We start from the raw sequence: 20,833 nt of genomic DNA, 5'->3' as shown, positions 1-20,833 counted from the left end.
GGCTTCCGCTCTGCAGGGAAGCAGGGGGCCAGCCCCTGCCTCCTACCTCCCCCCCCACACTCACACATTTCACCGGCTGTGAGGCCAGGGCCAGAGGCGCTGGGGTCTCAGTGTCTGGGCACAGGGTGACCTCTGCTGTTCCTCTTCCCCCTTCCCTGTGTGCATAGCCGAGTGAGGGTCTGCGGAGCTCGGCTGTGGTGGGCGGGAATGAGCCTCAGGCAGTCCCTCGGGGCTCGCGGAGACCGGCCTTCTGAGTGGCCTCGGGACTAGAGGGCGGCACGCGGCTGCAGTGGGCTGCCTCATAGCAAGACCTTGGCTCTGGCGGGGTCCCTGCGCTCTCCGCTCGAGACCTGTTTATTGCTTGGCTCTGGTGTGTGGCGTTTTCATTCTGCCTGTGGACGCTATGTCTTGTCTCCCTTGGCTGCGCTCCGCTGCTCCAGGCTTGCAAGCCGGAGTCCGCCAAGGTGGCCCCGGTACGCGGGTGAGCACTGCCCGGCAGAGCGAGCGGAGCCGGCTGAGCTGGGGAGGCCTCGCGGCCCAGCCCGCCCTCCCCCCTGCCCCGGCCGTTTTTGCAGACCTTGCCCTAGACCTGTGGGCAGCAAGATCCCACAGTAAAACAGAAAGATAAGCTTCACGAAAGCACAGTAGTCTTTTGTGATTTGGCTCGTGTGGTGGAAACATTTTTCACAGGGAGGCAGAGCGTGTGAAGGAAGGGCCCCAAGGCCCCGGGGTGGAGCCGGCCGCGGGGGTGGGCTGGCTGCCTCTCACCTGCCCGTTGCCTGCCACATCCAGTCCAGTCCTCCGGCCGGAGGGGAAGACGCAATGCAGCCAGGGAGCCCTGGCCGGCCGGCGGGTCTGCTCCTCCCACTGACGAGTCCGTCTGAATTCTGTCTAGGCCGGGACCAAACCGCCACGAGCCGGCCAGCCGCGACCCCCCGCAGCACTTTGGAGGACCTCCACCTCTCATCTCCCCGAAGCCCCAGCTCCACACCGTGTCCACCGCCCTCTGGAACCCCGTGTCCCTGATGGACAGTGCCCTGGAGACACGGCGGGCCGAGAGCCACAGCCTGCACAGCCACCCGGCTACGTTTGAGCCCAGTCTCCAGGCTGCGCCGGTGCCCCTGGTGAAGGTGGAGCGGGTGTACTGCCCCGAGAAGCCCGAGGAGCCACGCAAGCGCGAGCCGCCGGCCCGGGAAGCGGCCAGCCTGGAGCCTCCCGCCTTCCCGCACGGGCCTGGGCCCTTCCTTGCGGAACTCGAGAAGTCTGCACAGACCATCCTGGGCCAGCAGCGGCCCTCCCTCCCCCAGGTGGCCCCCTTCGGGGAGCTCAGCGGGCCCTTAAAGCCTGGGTCCCCCTATTGCCCTCCCACCCCCAGGGGTCCCGACCCCTCCTACATCTACGATGAGCTTCTGCAGCAGCGCCGGAGGCTGGTCAGCAAGCTGGACCTGGAGGAGCGCAGGCGGCGGGAGGCCCAGGAGAAAGGTGTGTGTGTGTGCGTGTGTGCATGTGCGTGTGTGCATGTGCGTGTGTGCGCGTGCATGTGCGTGTGTGCATGTGCGTGTGTGCATGTGCGTGTGTGGGCGCATGCATGTGCGTGTGTGCGCGTGCATGTGCATGTGTGCACATGTGTGTGTGCGTGTGTGTTGGGGGGGTGACCCCCCCCCATGCAGCTGCCTGTGCTGCAGCCTCTCCGCAGCTCCAGGTAGCAAGCTCACAGACGGCTGGTGGTTCTGCAGGGACAGAAGTAGGCCTCTTGGATGCCCTGGGGTGCAGTGCCCTGAAGGCAGATCACGGCTGCCGGGCGGAGGGGGCGGGCGCCAGAGAGCTGGCCCAGCAGCTGAGCTGGGACAGGGCTCGGGCTGCGTCTTCAGCTTGAGTTTCCTTTCTCCTGGAAACTCAGACCCAGCTCGTGTGGGACTTGGCTCTGCCTCTGGAGTGCTGGGATTGCAGGTGTGCACTGCTGAGCCGGGCTTGGAGCTCCGCTCTTCCCTAAAGCTACGGTGTAGATGGTCTTCCCAGGCTGCTGGTGGAGTCCAGATTGACTTAGGGCTCCTCCACTTCCATTACACTGTAGGGGGGCTCAGGGGCCCGGCAGGGAGGGCTCTCCTGCTCTGTGCTCATCTCCTGGGGGTGCACACATAGTACGCCAGCCGCTGACACTGGGACCTTGGCACGAACAGCGGTCTGCAGGGGGTAAGCTCGGGGTTCGCAGACCGGGCCTTACTGTCCCCTTGTGCGCGTGCCGTTCCTGCCCCTAGGATACTACTATGACCTGGACGACTCGTACGACGAGAGCGACGAGGACGAGGTCAGGGCGCACCTCCGCGGGGTTGCTGCACAGCCGCCCCTGAAGCTGGACACGTCCTCCGAGGTACCCGACCGCCTGCCCCGCGCACCCCCGGGGGACCCCAGGCGGGGCGCAGGGACCGCGCAGACAGGCCGCTGCCAGCGTGTCAAGCTGATTTGTTTTCTTTCCCAATCCAGAAGCTAGAGTTTTTGCAACTTTTTGGCTTGACCACCCAACAGCAGAAGGAGGAGCTGGTGGCGCAGAAGCGGAGGAAGCGGCGGCGGCTGCTGCGCGAGAGGAGCCCGTCCCCGCCGGGCGCCCAGAGGAAGCGGCGGACGCCGTCCCCCAGACTGGCCCTGTCCACCCGTTACAGCCCCGATGAGATGAACAGCAGCCCCAACTTTGAGGAGAAGAGGAGGTTCCTGACCATCTTCAACCTGACCCACATCAGCGCTGAGAAGCGGAAAGGTAAGGCTGAGGCCTGTGTGCTGGGCTGGGGAGCGGGGAGCGGGCTGGTCTGCGGTGCTCGCCTGCGGTGGACACGAGGACTCTGCTCCCGCACAGGCAGCCCGTCTAGCCGCCGGCCGCACCACTTGCTTCCCTCTGGGGACTGGGCCGGGCGGCGCAGCGCCTCTTGCCTTGCTGGACCTCTAGCAGGTCGGCTCGGCCCCTGGGCTTGGCGCTCTGCCAGCGGAGCCGGGGTGCGCGGGGGTGCGTGGGGGTGCGCCGGATGGGTCTGGCTGCTTGGTTGGGTGGAGAGCCTCTGGACTCTGGTCCAGGGCTGAAGAGAGTGGCCGCGGCTCCCGGCTTCCACCTCCTGGGCACGGCATCCAGGTCCCCGCTGGAAGAAGCCCGGCTGTTGGCCGTGTGCGAGCTGGGAATGCAGCTTGCTTTGTCTGTGCCAAACCCTCCGCGGGGCAGTGGCGGACCCTGGGAGCGGGCCCAGCCGTGGGCACAGCCATCGCTTCACCTGGCGCATGTGAAGGAAGCCCTCCGCTGGGCGGGAACACCGTGGAGGCAGTGGAGGTGGCGGGCCGGGCCTACATTCCTTTTCAGGACATGGCCGGGGTTCTGGGGAGTCGTGGAGGGTGGGCACGCTGCCCCCGTGCTGGGGCCAGGGCCACTGCCTTCGCCTTAAACACACCCCCACCTGAGAAGCCACCACCGAAGAGGGCAGGCACGCCGCTCCCAGTGCCAGCACCGGCCACGCACCGGCCACGCACCGCAGCCCTGCAGAGAAGCTGAGGATCGGCCGCTTCCTTCCCACGGCGCGAGGCCGCAGCCGCGCCGCGCCTTAACTCCAGGCTGCTTTTCTCACAGACAAAGAGAGACTTGTTGAAATGCTCCGTGCCATGAAGCAGAGAGCACTGTCGGCAGCGGTGGCAGACTCGGTGACAAGCTCTCCCAGGGACAGCGCTGCCATCTCCCCGAGTGGTAAGGGAAGGACACCCCACCCGACACCGGCACACGGGCTTCAGGGTCACCAGTGCCGCCCACGGTCGCCGCTGTGAACTGGGTCTGTGGAGATGGCGCGCTTGCCCGCCCTCCTGCGCGGCTGCGGCTGCGGCTGCACGGCTGGGACGTGAGGCGCTAGAAGGCAGGAGGCCAGTGGTGGGGCCGCGTCCATCTGTCCGTCCACCTCCCCCTCTGCCGCCTGCCGCGGGCTCCTCCTCACCTGGCACCTGCTCTCACACCTTTCTGTCTTCCGTCCGATGCCGCCTCTGCCTGCCAAGGACACGGGGAGGCCTCCGGCCGCCTGGCCACTCGGCTCCTCACCCCTCCGCCGTGACTCTGCTTCCTTCCGCCATCTGTCTTCTCGCGTGGCCTCGGGGTGCAGTCAAGGACAGACTTGAGATGGGGCGAGTCTGGGTTCTTTGCTCTAAGTCTGTTCAGTGTAAGCTTCCAGAGCCCAGGGCCACACCTGGACACCCCCTGCTGACCTCTGCTTTCTCTCACTTTCTCTCAAGAACCAGCCACGCAGCCTGCCTCTCCGGAGCCAGACAAGCCTGTCAGCGTCGCTACCTCCTTGTCTGAAGTCCCAAAGGCCGTGGAGACAGGGAGGCCCCAGGAGCCAGCGCCCCCCGGCGGTGAGAAGGCCAGGCTGAGCGAAGCTCCCCGGGGCAAGAAGAGCCTGAGCATGCTCCATTACATCCGGGGCACCGCGCCCAAGGCCATCCCTGTGCCGTTGTCCCACAGCGTCAACGGGAAGAGCAAGCCTTGGGAGCCCTTCCTGGCTGAGGAGTTCGCACACCAGTTCCACGAGTCGGTGCTGCAGTCCACGCAGAAGGCCCTGCAGAAGCACAAAGGTACAGAGCCCCTGTCCCACGCTGACCGCCGCGGGTCACTTGGGGCGCAGCCGTGGGCCTCCCTGGCCCCTCTGTGTACACCAGGACCTGGCTTCTTGTTGGGTACGGGGCTGGGGCCCGTGGCAATCATTCATTCACTTCCAGAAGCGCTAGAGTTTGAACTCAGAGCCTTGCACTTGCTAGGCACTACTCCATTTTTAGCAGGCTCCAGGTGAGCTTGTGTGGACGCTGCATTTCCAGCACGTCAGCAGGTGGCGGCATCTTGAGTTCAGAAAGGCTTTGCTGCCTCACCTGTCTGTGGGACCCCCCCAAGCACAGTCGCTGGGGTCAGATGGGGACCGATGGCTAGCTTCATTCCCAGTAAATTCCAAGTCAGAACTGCTCAGGAGCTAAGTGTCAGTGGCTCACACCAGTAATCTTATTTGGGAGGCTGAGATCTGAGGATTGTGGCTTGAAGCCAGCCTAGGGAAAAAAGTCCATGAGAATGACATCCAGTTCATTGGCAAAGAACCAGCAGTGGAGCTGTGGCTCAAGTGGGGGAGCACTGGCCCTGGGCAAAGAACTAAGCAAGAGCAAGAGGCCTCAAGACTAAGCCCCAGTGCCGGCACCTGTCCTCATCATTGCTTTTGCTTTTTTTATTTTTTCATTTTTGACTGAGGCCTAGGGTTTGATTCTTAGCATTGGGAAAACAACAAAAAGACTCCATTAAAAACCAGGAATGTTACTAGAGTTTTCATAAGAATATGTCTGGGCCAGGCACCGGTGGCTCACGCCTGTAATCCTAGCTATTCAGGAGGCTGACATCTGAGGATTGCAGTTCAAAGCTATCCTGGGCAGGAAAGTCTGGGAGACAGCCAGAAAACAGGAAGCAGAGCTATGGCTCAAAATGGTAGAACACTAGCCTTGAGCAAAAAAGTTCAGGAACAGGGCTGGGAAGGTGGCTCAGCGGTAGAGTGCTTACCATGCATGCACGAGGCCCTGGGTTCGGTTCAATTCCTCAGCAACACATAAGCAGAAAGGGCCGGAAGTAGCGCTGTGGCTCAAGTGGTAGAGCTGAAGAGCTGAGGGACAGCGCCCAGGCCCAGAGTTCAAGCCCCATGACCAACAACAACAACAAAAAGTTCAGGAACAGCATTTAGGACCTGAGTTCAAGACCCATGACCAACAAAAAGAAAGGGCCCCAAAAGGCCACAGCGAGCGCAGATGTGTCCTCAGCCACCGTGGCCCTCGTGGGCTGGCGCCTCACATGGCCTTCCTGTGCAGCCCTGGGAGGCACCCTTCCACGGCAGGCAGCACAGTCTGCCAAGGGAGCGCAGGCCCACGTGGGTATGTGCATGCCGCCACGCCCTTCCCGTGAGGGGGCTGCGAGCAGCCCTGTGCCACCAGATGGTATGCACCATTGCAGAGGTCACAGCCATGCTCAATGCTGGCACAGGGACAAGCATTCTTATGCCCTTGTCTCTGGGCGCACTCCGTGAAGAAATGCAAGCTCAGATGAGCGGGGCTGAGATCACACGCGTCACCAGACAGGACCGCAGGCCGGCCGCCCTCCGTGGCCGCCTCGCACTGTCCCTGACTGTGCTGTGCTCATGCGGGAATTTGGGGCAGACCCTTTTCCTGCACACTTGTGGAGTCTTGCTGCCCGCTTGGAGACCTGCAGTCCCGCCAGCCCTGCTCACAGAGACACCCCTGTGCTGACGCCTGTTCTCTTCCAGGGAGCTCGGCTGTGCTGTCTGCAGAGCAGAACCACAAGGTCGACGCGTCTGTCCACTACAACATTCCCGAGCTGCAGTCCTCCAGCCGCCTCCCCCCGCCCCAGCCTAACGGGCAGCAGGAGCCCACGGCGGGCGGGCACGGCTCCCTCGTGCAGGAGCCAGACCAGGAGTCGGAGGAGGAGGAGTACGGCAGTGAGGACAGTGAGGACGAGGAGGACCAGGAAGCCCCCAGGCGCAAGTGGCAAGGGATTGAGGCAATTTTTGAAGCCTACCAAGAACACATAGAAGGTACTGGGCAGGCTGGGATGGAAGCTCTGGCGGGACTTGGGCTCAGCTAGGCCCAGGAGCCCGGGCCCAGGCCGGGGAAGGCTAATTCCACCATCCCCAAGGCCATTTCACCCATGCCAAATACCCTCTCCTCCTCCTCCCCCTGCCGGGGAATTTACTAGAATGCCAGCCTGGGCACCAGCCTCCATGGGGACAGCCCCAAAGGGGCCTTGCTGTGCTGGGTACTTCTGATGGTGCAATGGCCCACTCTGTCACCATACTTGGTACTGTCATCCTTGGGGATAGAACCCCACCCCCCACCATACACACTTTACACAAACTGGGCTAACTCCACTCCAAACCTCACCTCTGGGGACTCTGCGGAGGCTAGCCTGTGCCAAAGCTTTTCTTTAGCCCTTCACCATTCCTGGTCCCAGGCAGGATGTTACCGTCCTCCCGGGAGCACAGCTGGGGCTCTCCTGGAGAAGCCACAGGACGTGGGTCCTATGCCAGGTCCCAACCTGGCCCTGGCATTCCCCAAGGATGCCCACGAGAGTGCCGGGGTGGGGGGGGGCGCGGGCACCAGCCCCTCCTCCTGCACTCCAGCGGGGTGTGCTGGCTGCGCACGTGGACAAAGTTAGACAGCGGTGGCTAGCAGGTCTCAGACCAGTGCCACCTCCTGCATCATGTGACCACATTAAAAATGCAGTCATGTGCTACCATACTATACAAACTGGGTCCCCCCGTGACCCCAGCCATCTGGGAGGTAGAGCTGAGGATGAGCAAGGCTCAAGGCCAGCCGGGCAGCATTCATGAACGGACCTTCCATCAGCGTAGCCAGGACACCAGTCACACATTCTGTTTGCTTCCTTCCCTCACGTTTGGATGTGTTGTCTGCAACTCCCTTACCTGTCATTCTTTAATCATCTATATGTCTTCAGAAGCAGTATCTTACACTCTCAAATAGGGGTGGGTGTGCGCACATGCTGGGACTTGAAACTCAGTTCCAAGGCTATGTCCCTGGGCTTTGTTATAGCTCCATTTCTGGCTTTTTGGTGGCTAATTGGAGGTAAGAGTCTCATAGACTTCAGCCACTTGAGTAGCTAGGATAGCAAGTGTGAGCCGCCAATGCTTGGCTCATTTTAAATTTTAATGGAGCAAAAGGCATCAATCTTGGGGTTTGCAACGCCTTGTTTGGAAATCCTGTACCCCAGTCGCTAGGGTACTCGTAGCTTGCCTGACTCATTCTGGGCTGCTGCTCAGCTGCTCTTGGCTCTTAGCTTTTTCCTGCTAGGATTTCGCCTGGAATCTCTAAGGTAGAATTAAGAGGCACTGGTGGGATTCTTTGAAACTTAGCAGCATTCATTAACAGTGAAGCTTCCCAGAAGCCAGTTTTGGGTTTTTTTGTTTTTTTCTTGTTTTATTCCTGGTGGGTTTTTGTGGTGTTTGTTTGGTTGGCTTTTTCTTGCTGTTTGAATTTGCTTTGCTATCACCATTGTTTCTGCCTCTAAAATCAGGCAGCATTGGGCTGGGAAGGTGGCTCAGTGGTAGTGTGCTTGCCTTGCATGCATGAGGCCCTGGGTTCAATTCCTCAGTACCACATAAGCAGAAAAAACCGGAAGTGGCTCTGTGGCTCAAATGGTAGAGCACTAGCCATGAGCTGAAGAACTGAGGGACAGTGCCCAGGCCCAAAGTTCAGGCCCCACAACCAACCAAAAAAAAAAAAAAAAAAATCAGGCAGCATCCTATTTTTAAAGATAAAATTGTCCTTAAAGGCCTGAAGTCCCTCTCCTATCAAAACTTGGTCTGGTATCTTGCTAAATCAGACTTTATTTGGTTAATAGCTTGTTTAAGGGACAACAGTGATCCCTCCAACGCCTTCCTAATTAAACTGCCTTTGACTCTGGATCCTTGCTCATCCCCCTGGGTTGGGTTCATTTACAAGCCATGTGCCTGTGGCTCACTAGGAATCCTGGTTACTCAGGAGACCGGGATCCCAGACTCACAGCCAGCCCAGATAAGAGAAGCCCCTGAGCCACAAATCTTCAACTAACTGAAAACATCTAAAAGTGGAGGTGTGGCTCAAATAATAAGAGAGATAGCTGTGAGCAAAAAAGCTCTGGGACTGCACCCAGGCCCTGAGTTCAAGCCCCAGGACCAGCAAGCAGGGATGCACATGCGCACACATGCACACACTGTTGTCATAACCCAAAGGGCAGGGGGTGTGGTCCACAGGAGAGCCCTTGGCAGGCTACGCTGGAGAGGGGGGCACTGGGGTGAAGATGTGTGGCCCAGACCATGATGATATAGCCACCTCTTGTCTTTTCAGAACAAAACCTAGAGCGGCAGGTGTTACAGACCCAGTGCCGGCGGCTGGAGGCCCAGCACTACAGCCTCAGCCTGACCGCAGAGCAGCTCTCCCACAGCATGGCGGTGAGTCGGGTTGGAGCTCAGGACACATGGGGGTTAATCTATTCCTCAAAGACCAAAATTCTGCTGGGTGCTGGTGGCTCACGCCTGTCATCCTAACTACTCAGGAGGCTGAGATCTGAGGATTGTGGTTCAAAGCCAGCCTGGGCAGGAAAGTCTGTGAAACTCTTATCTCCAATAAACCACCAGAAAACCAGAAGTGGTGCTGTGGCTCAAGTGGTAGAGCGCTCGCCTTGAGCTGAAGAGCTGAAGGACAGCGCCCAGGCCCAGAGTTCAGGCCCCACGACCAACCAAAAATGAAAATTTTAAAAAAGACTAAAATTCTGTAATTTTGGGGAAACTCAGGCATCTGTTCATTATTCAAAGGGTTGGCTGAGGGGAATTACCTTGAACTTGCCCAATTCTGATCCTGGAAGGTGGCGGTGCTGTGTCATCCCCCTTTGGGGCCCATCAGGGCGGAGCCGTGGTGTGACAGTACCCCTTCCCAGCTTGCCACAGCTGGGAATGACATGAATCTCCCTCTCTTCCCCAGGAGCTGAGGAGTCAGAAGCAGAAGATAGTGTCCGAAAGGGAGCGCCTCCAGGCAGAACTGGACCACTTACGCAAGTGCCTTGCCTTGCCTGCACTGCACTGGCCGCGGGGCTACGTTAAGGGTCACCCCAGGTGACAGTTCCCTTGCACAGGCGGAACCTATAGTATAGAAATATGATCTATTTTATTACCTTGAATATTTAATATTTTTCACTGGGAGGTTTGAAGCTTAAAAAACAAGAATGTGCCATGCATGAAGCAAAGGATTCCAGGCTCCAGGAAAACAAAGGAATGAGTTCCCCTCGACTTCAGTGCGGCCAGATGGTCTTTGTCACCAGCGAGCAGCCAGTGTAGAAGGCCTAGAGTTTTCCTTTCTCACGGTGGTTTTATTCCTTCTTCCCCCACATAGGTCTTTCTGTTGTTGTTGTTGTTGTTCTAATCTGAAAATGAAGGCTCCATTCCCAACACTAAAACCATGTCGTGCATCACCCCCAGTGCATGGAAGGGGCTCCCGCCCCGCTGGCTGTTCCTTGTGCTGCAGCTCCAGCGCGCAGGCCCACAGCCACGGGGACCTCGTTCTGCCCGGAAGCGAGGCTCCCCCTGGCTGCAAAGCAGGCCGGGTGCACTGTCAGTGAAGGCCTTGCTTCACTTTCCTACAAACAAAAGCTATTTGTCTTCAAAGCCACAGGTCCTAGGGGCAACAGAGCAGTCTCTGGAAACGCTCTCACCTGAGATAAACCCACAAACTAAAGGTACCTTTTGTCACGCGTGGGGGAGGATGCACAGAGCTCTATGTAGACATTCACACCCGCTGAGTTGTTACTGGGGTGGGTGATGGTTTCATACAAACATAAATTTTGAGAGAAAAGTCAAAGGTGCTTCAGCCTTGTACTGTGTATATATATTAAAAAAAAAGTTTTGTATGTTTTTATTACTTTAATTATTATAAAAAGCCTGCCATTTTTAATATGTGGTTTGGGGGAATTTTTGTTTTTCCTCTTTGGGGGTTTGTTTTTGTTTTTTGGGGGGGAAAACCCTTGCTTTTAGTGTTTGTACTGCTGCTGGTCAGGACGTTAAAATATTGAAGTGTTTTTAAAAATTAAAAGGAGAAGCAACACAAAAAGAGCTTACCACTGGCGCCTATGCTGTCACTTCATTTTTACTTTGAGCTGCACCAGAACCTGATGCAGAAAAGCCATGCATTACTCCTTACCTCCTCCTGTCCCTATCCCAGACCAGGTAACAGCAGATAGCGCGCAGCTGGGTCACGAGGGGCAGGCGGTGGGAACACGCAGATCCCGAGCAACAAGTTGACAGCGGCGCACATGCCCGGCTCCAAGAACCATTCAGCCGTGATTGCTGCAGAACCCTAACATTGCCAAGAGCGCGTACAGAGTAGGAACCCAAGTAGCTACTGAGTGCCAGGCTTTGTAAGGCGGCCTCAAGTAGGCCAGCAGTGGCTGGGGTGAACTGGCAGTGATGGTATAGAAAGCAGGCTGTTCCCACCACTGGCTGCAATACGCTGCCTTGTACTGCCCCTTCAGGCAGTGTTGGATCCAGATCAGAACAGCACTTCCTACTGGAACAGGCCCTCGCCACTTGCTGGCCTGGGGGTGGGGAGCGGTCACGCCAACCTTTGCCGGCCACCAGCAGCTGCACTTACTGGCTGCTGCTCCCGGGGGCAGTGCCCTGAGTCCTAGCCCTTGCTGTGCTGAGCAGCTTGCTGACAGCTGGCATGGTGTTGCTTATCTGCCCCCACACAGTTCGCTTTGTACGTCTGCCAAGAGCCTTGCAGTTATTAGCAAACTCAGACAGAAAAGCGCTGCCAGTATTGCCAGCAGTCAGCAAGCGCCTCCTTCCACCAGGAGGCCTGGAAAAAGCAAAAGGCTATGACCTGGCCTCTTCCCCTGCAGAGTCCAAGAGCCGCAGTCGGGGCAAAATGTCACTCCACTTCTCTTCTTACCTGCTTGCTACTTACAGAGTAAATAAAGGCTTAAGAGTCCACACCTGAGCACTCCACACGTCAGACACCTGGTGGTTTTGGCTAAAGCAAAGGGAAAAAGTAAATCTAATCACCTAGTGGAAGGAAAGGCCCGGCCTTCTCTGCGTCTGAGAAGTGTCCTTGTTGGTCTTATTGGGGGGAAGGCTGAGTTGGGGGCAGTAAGTACCACGACCCCTTCACTGAAAACTGCCCCATACTCCCATCACACTCCTCACCGCGCCCCAGCCGGTTCACATCCAAGTGCTCTTGTGCTCAAGAAGTAATAAGACAATCAGTGCAAGTACAGACAAGTAAGGCAGCATGCAGAAACCGAGGTTAAGAAAGGTGCTTGGTAGTGCAAGCACCAGACGCTGCCTAGCAATGGCTTTCCTGCCCAAGAATGAATTCTTTCTATAAGCAGTCACATCTTTCAGATGATTCTGGAAGAACACAGCACGTCTAAGTCTGTTCACAGCAAAGGACAAAATGCAGTCACAACCTCTGAGGCTCTGCCCAGCTTCCTCCGGTTGCACTTCAAAGACAAAAGTTTAGTAGTATGTCAGATTTTCTCTAGAACCAATGGTGCACGTGTGTCAGTATTTCTGTGACTACCTTGGTCCTTCTCAGCTGTGTCTTCCGCATCACCTGGAAGAGAACCCCATCTGTCCTCTGACAGGGAAGTCACTAAACTTGCGACAGACAAAAGCTCCATCATCTTTAAAACCAGCTGCTCTTGTTCACTTTTGTTTTAAACCTGGCAAAATTCTATGCTTCCTGCCATTGTCTCAGACAGGTGACCAAAATAGGATTTGCAACATTTCAGTCTATATTCTAATTGTAAAGAAAACACTTAGGCACTAAACTAATGGATTGCAACCCCAAGAAAATTCAGATTATTTAAAGGATACCTTCATCAGAAAAAAGCTAAAAGCATGGGAGATCTTGTTTGTAGCAGAATGGTATTTTCCTCAAGTGCTCACAATACTGCCAAATCTCCAAAACAAAACAAAAAAAAAAAACCCAATTGCTGAGTTTAAAAGCTGACAGCCCCTTTCCCTCTGAGCCACAGACAGCATAGAAACGCAGGTACCCAGCACCAGAGGGAGCTGGCTAGCACAGACAGCTTCTCTGTCAAGCGCACGCTGTAGCTGCTCGGCAGCAATCTATACTTCAATAACCAAGCTTCGACTTCACTCCTTGCCGTAGCCTGTCCCCTACCTTTGACCCAGTGCTTAATGAAACTCCTAGTCTCTGCCTTGACCTGAGGAAGCCGGCCCACCGGTGATGTTGCTCGTGCGCCCCATGTTCAGCTCTAGGATGGGCAGAAGGAGTACAGCAGTGCCTCGGTCACTGGGGGCAGTTTAGATGCTGTGAAATGAAACCTGTTCTAAGTGTACTTGTTTAACTGTATTGTAATATTATTTGTTGAATGTAGTAATTAGGTATTTATGAATATATTGCTGTAATTTCTGACAACATCCAAAAAATAAAATCGTCCTAAATCATGTTAAGAGGAAGAGCTTTTTTTATATCATAAAGAGCTCAAACATGAAGACACTGATCTGGCACTCAGTTGGCCCAGGTACTAGAGATGAGATCTGAGAGACACAGGCAGGCGCCCTGGCCTCCATGGTAATCAGTAGTTCACCCTAAGAGGAAGGGGGTTCAGATTAAGGCGGAGATGGAAAGGCAAGTCCCAGCCCCTGAAACCAGCTCTGGACAGCACTGTAACAAAGGCTGCCATGCAGCCTGGCCCGTGGGTGTTTAAATAATCAGCACCTACGGCCGAGACGCCTGGGCTGGGGTAACAGTGCTTGAGTCCTGTGAGCCAAGGGTAGAGGCCAGCCTCGTCTGAGTGATGAGGTTGTGCGTGTTCCCAGGACTCCCTGCAGCCTTGGACACAGTTAAAAGCAGGCCGGTTCTAAAATGGAATGGTCAGTTTGCTGGATGGCACTGGGCTAAGCGCTTCCCCTCTGAGGCTAAGGGACCAAACAATTAAAAAATGCTACAGTGAATTGCAAGGAACTTTCTCTTAGAAAAAAAGCATTTTCCCTGAATATATCAAGAATAGCGTACCAGTCCCACCCTTCCCAGCAGTCTTCTGCCTCACTTGGCACTAGAGAATTTCTTAATAAACGAACCAGACATCTTCTAGCACAGAGGACTCCCCCGTCAATGCAGTTTTGGGGTCACCCGGACTACAAGGCTCACTCCTTTCACTTGGGAGTTAGGCAGGGAAGAAAACTCAACAAAATCAGATAAACCAGGTTTGAGCTGATGGCATTTTTATTAGGTAAGCACGAATCGGGCCAACATCACTGTCTGCTCTACCAGCCATCCCCTGTGAGCACCTGCACAGTAAACTTAGCCCACAAAATGAGGACCGAGAAGGTTGCACAGGGCCCTGGGGCTCACCGCTGCTGCTTCACCTGTTCCCTAACTCAGTATAGCACGACATCCAGAACTGAACCCTGAACCCCCAAAGAACAGCTGGCTTCTAGAATTACATGGGGAACTGAGCACTCAGGAGCTGTTTGAGGAATAACCACAAGCTGATATTAAACATCCATTCCTTGCACCATTCTGTGTTCTTCACACACTCAGAGATGCCTCCGCTGGCCCCCTGGCATCACAGGAAGAAGTCTCCAGGACTCCAGAATCACAAGTACCTCTCCCAAGTCCTGTGCACTCATACGTCACCCAGGAAATCTGCAGTAAGTGCCAGGCTTCTAGAAGTCCTGAGACTGGGCACTCTCCGCAGGCTGCAGCAGGTTTGTGCGTAGCTTGTACATGTGGTTGAGCGCTTGTGTGAGGAAGGCCCCGCTGGTGTTGATCTCCATCAAGGTCAGGTTATCCAGCTAAAGGAAAAGGCAGACCAACTAAGCCAAGGAGATTTTGCTGTGGAGACAAAGTTACATTCTACTGAATAAACTCTTGGTGGGGGAAGCTGCTGGGGATGGAACCCCCCAGGGCCTCTACAGGCAAGCCCCAGTGAGTAGGGTTTTTTGTTTGTTTTTTTGATGGTGGTTTTGTTTTTGCGCTAGGGCTTAGATTTAGGGCCCTGTGCTCTTGCTCAGCTTTCTTTGCTCATGCTGGCATTGAACCATTTGAGCCATACCTACAGTCCAGCTTTTTGTTGGCTAGCTGAAGATGACTCTCAGATTTGTCTGCAGACAGAGCAGACAGAATGCACAGCTGGGCCAGAGGGGGGCAGTCAGAACAAGGCAGATCCTGTGTCTCTGAACCCTATCCTCAGATCTCAGCCTCCTCAATAGCTAGGATTTTAGGTATCAGCCACTGGTACCCAGCCCAGTGAATGGTCTTAAAAGCACAGCTAGCAATTCCTGTTTGTAACAGCCTGAGCAAGCAGGCTGCTGTGTGACACTCTGGCAGCATCAGAACTGGCAGGCAGAGCTGGGCAGCAGCAGGTGAGCAGCAGCAGCAGAAGGGCCAGCAATGCCTACCTTGGCATGCGCCTCCTGCTGCTGCACAAAGCTGTCAGCAGAAACCCGGAGCTTGGCCATGCGTGTGTCCCACAGATCCTTGATGAGGGTCCGGATGGCATCTGCTTTGGGGATGTTGTCTGAAGCACTAAAGGAGGGGTGAAGACACCAACTAAATGAAAGCAACACTGGGCAGAAACATATCTTCAAAAATGCTGACTGAATTCAGATGAAACATTTGAACTATTCCAGATGCAAAAACTGTTTTGTCAGCCAGGGGCTGGAGGCTCACGCTTGTAATCCTAGCTACTCAGGAGGCTGAGAGCTGAAGATCTGAGGGACAGCACCCAGACCCAGAGTTCAATCCCCACGACCCACAAAAAAAAAAAAAAAAGTTTTGTCTTCAGATTTAAGTCTTGAACAGGTTAAATCCAGTGCCAAGGATCCATGGATCCATGCTACATTCCAGCTGATCCACAGGACTTCTGTGCGCCCCAGAGAACGGTCTCATTAGCCATCCTGTCAGGGTACAGGGTGCTCTGCTGTGGAGCTTCCAAGCAGGCTGGGCTCAGAGGCCGTGCCTTCTGCCACAGTGTGCTGCACTGAACATATCTCAATAGAAGCCCAGGTTCACAACCACCCAGACAGGAACCTAGCAACCCACGTTCCACCCTGTGCCTGACATATCTGAAGGGGAGGGACTGTCCCACGGTACAGCCAAAACAAATGGCAGTTACACACAGAAGCAAGCAAGCACACATGAGTAGACACAGTGTAAAAGTTCACACAGTGCTGGGTAGAAGCTTAGCATGGCAGTATCAGCCCTCCTAAACCAGCCTTTGAAGGAAGGCAAATGACCAGATAAAGCAGAAGCAAATACTCCTCACTCGGCATGCCAGCTTATGCTGCACATTCATTCGCATGCCACCAGTGGCTCAAGGAAGCAGATCTATGGCATGCAATGTATGTAGTGAATTGTACTACAAACCCGAACATTTACATCTTGTGCTCTGAACAGATTAAACAGCAGCAAACCCCAGGTTCTTATCTACTGAAATTCATAATGAAGTTGAAATTGGGTCCTGTAGCCCAACTGAATTAATAGAACAAAGATTTTGGTAGAAAGTGCACACACAGTAAAAACCTGGAACTTCAAACACTAAAATAATGGACAGGCCCCTGGACAGGCTGTGCCTCTAGGTTCTCCCAACCCAGCCCTTGGCCCCCACCCCCATCCCCAACCTACCCAGTCTTGCAGTCAACTCTACCTGCAAGTCCCTCCCTCACGGGCACCTTTCACAGCTCCTCCCATACCCCAGGACCCCCAAGATCCTGCTCTGGTACCACCAGGCCTGTGGCTCTGTTGACCAGCACTCCGCATGTACTGCAGCTTAACCCGCTTCCCTTCTGCTCCCAATTCCAGATCTTGCACAACAAGCACCTTGCTGGTCATTGTGTTTGATAGAAGGAAGAACTGAACTGAAGGCTTCTAGCAACACAAGGCACGTTCATGTGACATATCCAGATCCCTTTAAATTCGGCCATGCCAATCAGGGCCCTAACGTTTCAGTTTCTCTAAGCACAGGTACAGTCCCAGTTTTGGTTCTGCTCTTGAATTTATCAACCAAAAGATGGTCAGGAAGCTTCAAAAGCCTGGCATTTTGCAAGGTAAATTCTAAATACCTCTCTGGCAAAACACGCATATGTGCACATCTTTTTGCTTTCACTCATTCGTTTTATGGGCATGCATCAAAGGCTTGTGCTGGGGACCCAGTGCATTCCAGAGTGGATGGAAGAACTAAGGGATGTATTGTGGAGGCAGAGGTAACACAAAGGGAAAATGGGGATGTGGGAGCCCAGCAGTCCTGCAGATGTAGAGATGGGGCTGCTACTTACGACCGTAAAGAACAAGGGCCAAGGAAGAGAGGGTGGGGGTAGAGGACTAGAACCCACTATCCTGGGCCTTGACAATTACTTACTGATTCAACAGGAGTTTGGTGAGCTCCATGTAGTAAGGGCTGGGCACAGGGGTAAATGTTTCCTCCTTTCGTTCATGATCCCTCAGCTGCTCCAACTTTTCTGAAATGAGAGGTTAAAAGTTTTATCATCACTACAGATGAGACTTTTTTTTAACCTTTCATATTTACTTATTTGATCAACCAGCAAATTCATTAAAGAAGAAGTCCTTCTGGAATAATTTAACATTGACTAGATGATTCCAGGTCTGCTTGAAACTCTCTCTGGAAGGCAGGCAGTTAAGCTTTTGCTGTTGTTGCTGTAGTGGGGGAGAGGGGTGGATCACAAACCGAGGCTAACTCCGACAAAGTCAAAGCTCTCCACCCCATTTTAGCGGAGAGCCTCCTGGGCACGGTGGTCCCTACATGGAAGGCTAAGATCAGGAAGACCTCAGCCAGAGCAAAGAAAAGCTCAGAGACCCCATTTTAACTGAAAAGGCCAGAATAAATAGCAGGATCCAGGTCCAGTTTGGCAAGGGCAAAAAAAAAATAACCAGAGCGGAAAGGGCTGGGGGGCGTGGTTCGGTGCAAAGCCTTCGCCTGGCCTACAAGTGCCACCCCGGGAGTCGGGGTCCGCGGCGCCGGGGTCCCGGGGTGTAGGGCGCCTGCGCGCACTCACCCACATCCATCCAGGCCGGAGGCAGCACGCGGCACTTCTGCCTCTGCTTCAGGTTCACGGCCAGCCACAGCGGCACGTCCACGGGAAGGCCGGGGTTAAACGGGCCCAGGTCCCCCTGCGAAGGGCCCGGGCGTCACTGCAGGAGCCGCCCCCCGCCCCGAGCGCCCGCCGCCCGGAGCGCCCGCCGCCCCGAGCGCCCCCCGCCCGCCCCGGGCGCCCCCCGCCCCGAGCGCCCCCAGCCCCGAGCGCCCGCCGCCGCCCCGAGCGCCCCCCGCCCCGAGCGCCCCCCGCCCCGAGCGCCCCCCGCCCCGAGCGCCCCCCGCCCCGGGCGCCCCCGCCCCGAGCGCCCCCCGCCCCGAGCGCCCCCCCGCCCCGAGCGCCCGCCGCCCGGAGCGCCCGCCGCCCCGAGCGCCCCCCGCCCGCCCCGGGCGCCCCCCCGCCCCGAGCGCCCCCAGCCCCGAGCGCCCGCCGCCCCGAGCGCCCCCCGCCCGCCCCGGGCGCCCCCCGCCCCGAGCGCCCCCCGCCCGCCCCGAGCGCCCCCCGCCCCCCGCCCCGAGCGCCCCCCGCCCCGAGCGCCCCCCGCCCCCCGCCCCGAGCGCCCCCAGCCCCGAGCGCCCCCCGCCCCGAGCGCCCGCCGCCCCCCGCCCCGGGCGCCCCCGCCCCGAGCGCCCCCCGCCCCGAGCGCCCCCCGCCCCGAGCGCCCGCCGCCCGGAGCGCCCGCCGCCCCGAGCGCCCCCCGCCCGCCCCGGGCGCCCCCCGCCCCGAGCGCCCCCAGCCCCGAGCGCCCGCCGCCCCGAGCGCCCCCCGCCCGCCCCGGGCGCCCCCCGCCCCGAGCGCCCCCCGCCCGCCCCGAGCGCCCCCCGCCCCCCGCCCCGAGCGCCCCCCGCCCCGAGCGCCCCCCGCCCCCCGCCCCGAGCGCCCCCAGCCCCGAGCGCCCCCCGCCCCCCGCCCCGAGCGCCCCCCGCCCCGAGCGCCCCCCGCCCCCCGCCCCGAGCGCCCCCCGCCCCGAGCGCCCCCCGCCCCGAGCGCCCCCAGCCCCGAGCGCCCGCCGCCCCGAGCGCCCCCCGCCCCCCGCCCCCAGCGCCCCCCGCCCCGAGCGCCCCCCGCCCGCCCCGAGCGCCCCCCGCCCCCCGCCCCGAGCGCCCCCCGCCCCGAGCGCCCCCCGCCCCCCGCCCCGAGCGCCCCCAGCCCCGAGCGCCCGCCGCCCCGAGCGCCCCCCGCCCCCCGCCCCCAGTGCCCCCCCGCCCCCCGCCCCGAGCGCCCCCCGCCCCCCGCCCCGAGCGCCCCCCGCCCCCCGCCCCGAGCGCCCCCCGCCCCGAGCGCCCCCCGCCCCCCGCCCCGAGCGCCCCCCGCCCCCCGCCCCGAGCGCCCCCCGCCCCGAGCGCCCCCCCGCCCCCCGCCCCGAGCGCCCCCCCGCCCCCCGCCCCGAGCGCCCCCCGCCCCGAGCGCCCCCCGCCCCGAGCGCCCCCCGCCCCCCGCCCCGAGCGCCCGCCGCCCTCACCCCCAATGAGGTAAATCTTGTCCAAACTGAAATTAGGGATGATGGTAACCAGCTCTTTCTCAGCCAGAAACTCCACCTCGGCGGCGTCCATGGCGGCCTCAGAGTCTCACGGGACACCGGGGGGCTCGGAAGAAGCGTCGCCACCGACGCCACTTTCCCGCCACGGTGCAGGGCCCGCCCCCGACCGGAAGACTGCTTGTGGCAGCCTATCGAAACACAGCGCTCTCTGCAGGGAGCGAGAGGCGGATAATCCCGTAGCCTAGTTCCCGCCCCTTTCGCGAAGGCTTCCGGCCCCGCCCGCCTGCTCACCGTCTCCCATCCCCGACGTGAGCCTGATTGGCTCCTCCTCCGCGGAGCCCCGCCCACGCCCCCCCCCCCCCGCGAGAACCCCTCCTCCCCTCCCCGCTCCTCCCCTCCCTCCCGCTCCTCCCCTCCTCCCTCCTCCCCTCCTCCCCCACTCATCCCCTCCTCCCTCCTCCTCCCCTCCCTCCTCCCCTCCCTCCCTCTCCTCTCCTCCCTCCTCCCCTCCTCCCTCCTCCTCCCCCTCCTCCTCCTCCCCTCCCTCCCTCCTCCTCCCCTCCCTCCCTCTCCTCCCTCCTCCTCCCCTCCCTCCCTCTCCTCCCCTCCCTCCCTCTCCTCTTCTCCCTCCTCCTCCCCTCCCTCCCTCCCTCTCTCCTCCCTCCTCCCCTCCCTCCCTCTCCTCCCCTCCCTCCCCCTCCTCTCCTCCTGCTCCTCCCTCCTCTCCTCCCTCCCTCTCCTCCCCTCCTCCCTCCTCTCTTCCTTCCAGCTCCTCCCCTCCCTCCCTCGCCTCCCCTCCCTCCTGCCCTCCTTCCTTTCTCCCCTCCTCCCCCCCACCTCTCCCTCCTCCTTTCTCTCTCCCTCCCCTCTCCCTCCCTCTTCTCTCTCTCTCTCTCCCCTCTCCTCCCTCCCCTTTCTTCCCCCCTCCCTTCTTTCTCTCCTTATTGACCCCAGGGCTTCCCACCAGCTGAGCACAGCTCTCCAGCCCAGCCAGCCTCTGCAGGTGGAGCCTTCCACTCTGCACACCTGCTTCCAAACCAGATGCCCTCAGCAGGGCGCAAGGGTCAGCGAACTCACCTGTCAGAACTCCCAGAAGGGTGTCATTACCATGGCTCTCCCGGAAGTGTGGTCCAGGCGTCCTGGGGGAGAACAGAAAGCGGAACCATCACAGGTCGGGTGGCCATGTCAGGCGGTAGTAAGCCAGAAAAGGTTACACTCAATCTATGGTTGGTGGGGGCAAAGAGGCTGAACACACATTTCACACTCTGGTCATGAGGCCCTGGGAGCGCCAGGTGTGGTGGTATATACTCATGACCCCAGCGTCAGAAGGACGGCAAGTTCAAGGCAAGCCCAGGCTACATAGCCAGACCCTGTCTCAACATAAAGCCAGGCCAGGAATGTAGTTCAGAGGTGCAGTATTTGCCTGGTATGCACGTGGCCCTGGGTTGCTTATCTCCATTAGGAGCTATCGTGGGCAGACCTGGAGGTTTTACCGTGTACTAGAACCTTCTGCAGCTAGGAATCTCCAAGGAAATAACCAAAGCTCACTCGGCAAGGAGCCCCATGGAGCCCTGGCCCTTTCTTCTTTAAATTGATCTGGGAGGAGCAGATGCCTGAAGTGTGGGGAGGAGGGGGTCGTGGGCCACCTGGACCCTGCCAAAATAGAATCTGCCTCCGGCTTCCTCCAAGGGTGGGTGCCAGCTTGTCTGCATTTTTGATT

At 58.3% G+C, this 20,833-nt stretch overlaps 2 protein-coding genes across 3 annotated transcripts in view; one reads left to right on the top strand and one right to left on the bottom strand.

The window, feature by feature from the left end:
- Nucleotides 1-13,028, top strand: part of Gse1 (Gse1 coiled-coil protein) — a 234,180-nt gene extending 221,152 nt beyond the window's left edge. For both annotated transcript variants that reach the window (XM_042671432.1, XM_042671431.1), the window contains exons 10-17: nt 896-1,482; nt 2,259-2,371; nt 2,485-2,755; nt 3,608-3,721; nt 4,255-4,593; nt 6,309-6,596; nt 8,905-9,008; nt 9,538-13,028. In XM_042671432.1, coding sequence (XP_042527366.1) covers nt 896-1,482; nt 2,259-2,371; nt 2,485-2,755; nt 3,608-3,721; nt 4,255-4,593; nt 6,309-6,596; nt 8,905-9,008; nt 9,538-9,672 — 1,951 coding nt within the window. In that variant the 3' untranslated portion in view covers nt 9,673-13,028. The remainder of the gene's footprint in view (nt 1-895; nt 1,483-2,258; nt 2,372-2,484; nt 2,756-3,607; nt 3,722-4,254; nt 4,594-6,308; nt 6,597-8,904; nt 9,009-9,537) is intronic.
- A 757-nt stretch (nt 13,029-13,785) lies between these two features.
- On the bottom strand, nt 13,786-19,268 carry Gins2 (GINS complex subunit 2). The gene is made up of 5 exons (XM_042671446.1): nt 19,096-19,268; nt 17,595-17,708; nt 16,940-17,039; nt 14,982-15,108; nt 13,786-14,375 (listed from the first exon to the last, which is right to left on the bottom strand). The coding sequence occupies exons 1-5, from the start codon at nt 19,184-19,186 to the stop codon at nt 14,247-14,249; spliced, it is 561 nt and encodes a 186-aa protein (XP_042527380.1). The 5' UTR covers nt 19,187-19,268; the 3' UTR covers nt 13,786-14,246.
- Nucleotides 19,269-20,833: the final 1,565 nt, after the last annotated feature.

This window comes from Dipodomys spectabilis, unplaced genomic scaffold (genome assembly GCF_019054845.1).
Source record: "Dipodomys spectabilis isolate Male_0828 unplaced genomic scaffold, ASM1905484v1 ptg000628l, whole genome shotgun sequence".
NCBI classification, from domain to species: Eukaryota; Metazoa; Chordata; class Mammalia; order Rodentia; family Heteromyidae; genus Dipodomys; species Dipodomys spectabilis.
The sequence above is the reverse complement of the archived record's forward strand: the minus strand, read 5'-3'. Positions and strand labels throughout refer to the sequence as shown.

What these genes read in the sequence shown, in the direction of transcription:
- Gins2 (XM_042671446.1), bottom strand. Translation starts at nt 19,186, where the DNA reads ATGGACGCCGCCGAGGTGGAGTTTCTGGCTGAGAAAGAGCTGGTTACC. An exon ending in TCCGGCCTGGATGGATGTGG is followed by an intron (nt 17,040 to 17,594) that starts GTGAGTGCGCGC and finishes CTCTCATTTCAG; the next exon opens with AAAAGTTGGAGCAGCTGAGG. An exon ending in ACCAAACTCCTGTTGAATCA is followed by an intron (nt 15,109 to 16,939) that starts GTAAGTAATTGT and finishes CCCCTCCTTTAG; the next exon opens with TGCTTCAGACAACATCCCCA.